Source organism: Dendroctonus ponderosae, unplaced genomic scaffold, assembly GCF_020466585.1.
Source record: "Dendroctonus ponderosae isolate FM_Combo_2020 unplaced genomic scaffold, Dpon_F_20191213v2 Dpon_F_20191213_1, whole genome shotgun sequence".
Lineage (NCBI taxonomy): Eukaryota > Metazoa > Arthropoda > Insecta > Coleoptera > Curculionidae > Dendroctonus > Dendroctonus ponderosae.
Genome location: NW_026017110.1, coordinates 13874300 through 13880970, shown reverse-complemented (window position 1 = coordinate 13880970; position 6671 = coordinate 13874300). Strand labels below are relative to the sequence as shown.

The 6671-nt window shown below is 31.4% G+C and overlaps 2 protein-coding genes across 7 annotated transcripts in view; one reads left to right on the top strand and one right to left on the bottom strand.

Moving 5' to 3' along the window:
• LOC109533899 (disks large 1 tumor suppressor protein) overlaps positions 1–6671 on the bottom strand; it is a 476297-nt gene that overhangs the window by 162934 nt on the left and 306692 nt on the right. The gene's annotated exons all lie outside the window — the stretch shown is intronic.
• Positions 3593–6671, top strand: part of LOC109534931 (larval cuticle protein A2B) — a 13547-nt gene continuing 10468 nt past the window's right edge. The window contains exon 1 of the mRNA XM_048670220.1: positions 3593–3666. Within this exon, the coding sequence (XP_048526177.1) occupies positions 3655–3666 (12 nt within the window). The 5' untranslated portion in view covers positions 3593–3654. The remainder of the gene's footprint in view (positions 3667–6671) is intronic.

The window sequence follows — 6671 nt, the reverse complement described above, 5'->3', positions numbered from 1 at the left end:
GCCAAATCGACTACCGGGATGAATCGACTTTTATTTTTTACTTGAAATTGGAGTGTTCTACAAAGAAATATCAGGTGGCCTTTTTGCTTTCGAATTGATCACGAAATTGGAAACTAATTTTAAATTTTGGAAATAATAGGGGTTTTAAATTTTTTAATTCGAATTAACTCTAATACTGCAACATTATAATTCTTACAGTTTTAGTGGTGTAATATTAGTAAATGTTATATTAGTTTAATTTTTATTATTATTAAATTTTGTTTTTTATACACGTTGTATGCTGCATATAAGCATATATTTATATTAAATTAGCTAAATATACTCCAGACTTTTAAAAGCTATCTCCTCAAAATAATAAGCCATTAGTAAATAAGATTCTAACAAAATCAATAAAAACAATATTGCATACTACAAATGACGGAATTGCCTACAACAGATCTAGCATTTTTTTTAACTAGTTTCGGTTTCTTGTATTAAAGCTGCAAATATAGCAGTGTTTGAAGGAATGGGGCGCCAACAGGACTGTGAAACACAATCCTGTTGGCAAAAACAGAAAATTATGTTTTTTCTACACCCATACCAAAACTGTGGTTGCCGCTGCTTTTAGTATATCTAAAACTTTGTCGGTTGCTCAAATAAAAACTGCTTTAATTACTGCATCAGAAACTTCGTGAGTCGGAAATCATAGTCACTTAAAGTTGACGCGGACTGGCAATTTATGCAGCGGGAAAATCATCAAGCAATAACTACATTACCCAAATTGGATTGCGTCGGTAGGTATAACCCTGGGATGTAGTCACAGACCCTAAATTGAGGCGGGTCACCTAACGAGGAAACGAGGCAAAATTATTCTCTGGCCCAACCAAACTCGAATAGTGAATCTGCAGACGGAAATTCGACGTGACATTATGTTCAATTTGGGGAGAAAGCAGACGAATACAAATAACTACATAGATTAACATCTTGTAAGCTGCATGAACATGGTTTTTCCATTCAAATTCCTATCACGTTTTTTTAAATTTTGAGTCATATGAACTAAAGAAGACTGGAAAATGTTCAAGTAGCTGGAGCAGTAGCAGCTGGAGACGATTCGAACGTTCCTTAAACTCCTGTTGTTTGGGCACGGTGAAGTGCCCAATCAGGTGGAGCAACTTTAGTAGACTGCATTAAATTTATTTGTCTCCACAGGCGCACTGGAGGCTTTATGGTCGGTTGAATTAACACACCAAATTTCTAATAAAAAAGAAATATTCGAAGGTCCAGTTTGGTTCGTGCCAAACACACGTATTTTATTATACAAAACACGAATGAGATTTGTAAGCAACTATTTTCGAGAGAACAAAAGGGGAGCGAAAATTGAATGTTACGGTGCTACGTCGACCGGAACCCTCGGTGGTTCGTTTTCTTCTTTTTTTTGTAAAAGGGTGCGTTTTTTACGCCCGACAGCCGCAATAGAAAAATTCCATGCAAACCACTGACAAATACCTAAATAATTTAAAACCCCACAAAATAATTTGTTTTTATGAGCTTTTTCAAATTATATTGAAAATTTGCAAGTTGGAACAGTATATCTGTTCCAACTTTCCAAGACCGCGTATAATACCTTTTTGTTTTAGTAAGTAGTATGGCTCAATATATGAGGGCCTAATCTTTTGTTAGCAGAAAAAGGATAGATACGCCTTGTTATTAATAATAAAATATTTATCGCAATGGGCGACGAAAACATCCATTTTGCGTTGCCAGTGTTTGCAGTTAATGTTAATCGAGGGCAATCATAAGCAAATATAATGCAAATATTACACTATACTGCTCACTTTGGTATTGTGCATTTTGGGGACGTTTTAAGGCATCCGAAAAAATTGTCATTAAAAATTAATTTAGCAGGTTGATTATATGTCACGAAAGCACCCATTCTTACTCTAAAAGCTGCATATAAGAGTGCTTTTCAAAACCACATTTTTTGCTAGAAATGTACATACTCATGTACAGAATATTTGGCTTTGGTTTTCACGATGTGTAAGGAGGAATCACGTCGAAATGAAAAAATAATTTGATTAAGAAGCTAGATATACTTGTAGTTCAGAATATTAACCGATTTGCACGAGTTTCACTCAAAAAAAGTTTAAACACTACTGGATAAGCAAATTATCATATGTTTCAACTAGAACTATAGGAATATTAATTTCTGCTATTTCTTAATTTGAAAACCTTTTATAAATCCATCAAATATTAGCAAAAAATTCAAATGTTCAGTAATTCATATCAAGGCTGAAATAAAATGACCGTAAACTGTACAAGAAGCAACAGCTTTGAAAAGGAATTTGAAAATAATTCACTATAGCACTTTTGAGCCGGACTGGATGATCAATTTTCCGCATTGAAAGGCCGAGCTTTTCGTTAACGCTTACTATTTCTTTCGTGTCTAAGATCGGATTTTTACCAATAAGAAATTACCGAGCCATTATAGGTACTCAATAACTGAACTAGAAGGAAAAAGAAATAGTGTACTTTTATAAGTTAACGTTGTGCATTGAAAAGCTTTCCTCTGCAAGTCAGTATGGAAAATTGCACTATTTAAAATGTATCTATTTTAAATTATAGATCAATCCGAAATGAAAAACTGTTTTGCAAATCGTGAATTTCCTACTTTTGTCAACAAAACTCGTTCAAACTCAGTTACACGATAAGGAAGGAATTAATGAAAATTGCTATTTCTCTCAATAAATCTTGTGTAAAACAGTTTTAAGAGCAAGGAAATGAGTTTTCTGCACATGACATACCTTACATACTTTTTCAACGACCATATAAGTTAGATGTTTTATGACAAATCGTATTTTTTCACTGACGCTTTCTGTTCCTTTTTTTCATCAAAAGGGCACCCCCGTTTTTTGCTTTTTAAATAAATTGTGCGTTTCAGAGACGCACAGCTATTCCGGTCGCAAAATGGCTTATTACGGAGCTAGCACGATCAAACAGAAAGCTCGGTTGAGGATAATTTTATTTTTTGAATAAATAACCAATCGTTCTCTGCTAAGAAATAAAACAAATAAATCGGCTGTCTTTAAAATAATTCCTTAATTATTGTAAGATGACAATGAAGCAGTCATATTAACGTTTTAAAATTTGATCATCGGAAATAGCATTATTAAAACATACATTTACGCTGTACCATATTAGATTAAAATTTAGTTAATATAATATGGTATATTTATTTAAATTAATAATTGAATTGAACGAATGAATAATTGAAACTTTTAGGTCAATTTGAAAAGGAGGATGGGACGCTCACAATAATTAAATATAGTTAACCTATCTTCAAATATTTATTGTAAAAATGTCTACAAAAATTTACTTAATTTGATCTTATCTCCGTTAGTTTAATTTGTGACAAGTGCAGCCATCGATGGCCAATCTATAATTACAATCAAACGTTTGACCTAAAAGAAAAATCGAATAAAAATGCAAGCTCGTATCGTGCAATCTCACAACGACCCTGGAAAATTGCCAAATCGTCATTAGTATTCTTGCAGGATGGTTAGAGCTTATGAAAGCTAAAAGCCTGAGCTAACTTATATAAAGCAAATGACATTTTTATAGTACTATTAGTTGCTTTTGTACTTTTGCTACATCGGTTTAATACATTGGGTGGACATTATGGTTTTTCAGGTACGATTTTAAAAATAACGTATTTATATAGTAATAGGTTAAGTTAAAAATAATCGAATTTAATATTCGGTCCCTACAATTGTTTGCCGTAACGCAATATGGATTTTCATCAACATATATTTACACCGCGGTAATTACTAATTTTGCGTAAAATTCAGAAAATCTGTTTACTCGAATTTATCTGGAGAATATTGATGTGAATTACAGATTAGATACTATATGATAGATGTGGTGAGCATAAGAATATCTCTGGATTAGCGTTTAAGATTTTCACCAGACACGAAAGATAAATTACATTATTATGCTATAGTCTGTGCGTAAATCCAAGCTTTTGCAAATTGCTAAATACGCCTTTGCTAAAAATGACCGTATCTAAAGAGGGTGTAGTTTAATTATACAAACAGAAACAGTATATTATATGTTAGAAACATATGATAATTTGAATTTTATCCCGGTTAGTTGATGTTATTCTTAATATGTTCAGACGAGTGCTTAATTGCCATTCTTGCAGTTTGCCGACGTGTATTCAAATTATATAATTTCATTATAAACTGCGATTCTGAAATTATAACAGTTTCAGATTCCGATTTCAAATTAATTCAAATATAAACTAAATAAACTAAAAATAGATCAAGATTCTAAAAAAATATTAACTAGAAAAATATTGGAATTTATAGAGGACTTAGTATTATCGTCTTATTAGGTAAGTAAACTGGCAATAGCTTTAATGAAAACGAAGCTTGTTAAAGTAAAACACTTCGCTAAATAACCTCTAATTGTTGGTAAGGTAAAAATGTAAGTTATTTTCATCTTAAAAATAAAAATAAAAAGTCATGATTTCCTCTGCTTGTACCTAAGCTCCATTTGCAACCTACAAACAATTTCAGTGAAAATGAGATAAATTATTTGTTATTGGCCTACTATTTTTGTAAGTTTAATTTGTTTAGACGTTTTATAGAATTGTGCTGAATCAGAGTTATTCAGCTAGTACTGCGTCTTGTGAAAAAATAACTTGCGTATAGAAAATTTCTTATAATGTTATATTCATGTCATAAATGATACGGCTCCAACAGTTTGCACTTGCTAGAAACCCTGTCTTATTGATCTGAAAATGTATTAGTTTAGCGGGTTGAAAATACCAAACATTTTGTGAGGCTTTTGTAAATTTAGGTTCTTATGCAGCTACTAAATTTTTTAATTAAATGCCAGAGACCGATTACCTTTAGTTATTTACGTGGAAAAGCTACAGATACGTACCGATTGAAAAGTGACTACGATAAGAGGTCGACCATTAACCAAAAACTACCTAATTGGTTTGGAAGATTACTAAATTGTGGGTACTTGTTAATCCTTATGACTGCTTGATTGATAAAATTATGATTCATTTGCATATGAAGGTGTTCCAATAAAATCATAATAAGCTTCTCCTGTCAATATATTTATATTCTCTGTTTTTTTCTCTGGATACTTTTTATGATAACTGCACAAACTAATTAAATTAATTGTAAGTTCAAAATCGATAAATTAGATACTTAAAATCCTTCGAATGAGGATCACATGTTGGAAGTACACCATAACTAGTACGAAAAAAATTAATAAACATCCAGCCCACAAAGATATTCTTATTTGTAACATTTATTTGCAGTCATTTGCAATTTTGTTTCTACAGCAAACTTAAAACAAAAAAAGGCCTATAGCAGAGCCAAAAACAAAACGACGTAAGATATTCAAAGTGTCTTCCTTTAATCTCCAAACTAATCTGACAATTAGTAAAAAAATAAATATTGGATTGGAATAACATGATTAAGAAAAACAGGGTTTATAAATAATAATTGTTCATTGTGTAGTACACGAAAATATATATAATAATTATAAGCAAACTTAAATAAGGGGTGAGAAAAAATAACCGTCTATATGAGTAAAATGGTGCCTTAGCGGGCCCATGTTTGCTAGGAGAGTTGGTTCACAGCGTTCATACTATTACCTCTTCAGTTATTTTGCACTAAATTTTTGACCATGTAAATTTTTCCAAGTGTAGCAAGTTTTGGCTGCAATATTTTATGTCCTTTGTTTGGTTAACCACACACGCCATCCTATATGTATTATTTTAATATTTAGCGTCCTATATGCGCATACTAAATATGGCATTAATTCGACGATTCTTCATAGTTTGCAATTAACTGAATATTTACTATGTGGAAAAAAGCATAAAGAGCTTTTACAGGATTTGCACAGTTAGCCGGTACCCACACCGTACAATTGTTATACAAAAATTAATGCCATGTACAGTTCAGGTTTAGATCAATTGTTTCAACAATGCTTTGGTAAACTAGCTTTTTAACATCACAAATATTAATCCAAGCTGTTATATTATCATATTTCGGAGGCCAGTCTTGTTATTTTCTAATCTAAAATTCTTGGCAATATAAGTATCAGTATGCGGTTGAAACATTGTCAAAAACATAAGAAATACTCACACATTAAAGTTTTGCAACAACAAAATTTATAGGTACCCGCAATTTTTTACAGCTTTTTTATATTGGCATGTATAAAGCGTTTAAAAATCTACTGAAACATTTTAGTTTCAAATATAAAAGTTTATTATGAATCGTAAATAAATTACGGGTAGTTTCTAGGTCTAAGTCAGCAACACTTTTTTAGCATTTGCCCTGAATATAATTTAATGATAGCGAGCCAATACAAAATGCTTTTACAGTAATATGAATAGTAAAAAATTAAACTAACTTATATTTCCGTAACATTTGGGTTGGTGGCTCAACCAGATCAATGAATCTTATTGCAAAATAGGAGCACTATTTATCAATCTGTAATAAAAGACGTGAGAAAATTCTGTCTTTTTTAAAGACAAAAATTTTTGCATCGAAATACCCAACAAGCAGTTTGTACAACAAATGAATGAACTAAACATTGCATTTGTAGCATTGCTACCAGAATTTGATTAATATATTTTATTACACTAATAAGCCTGATTTAGTACGAGTACT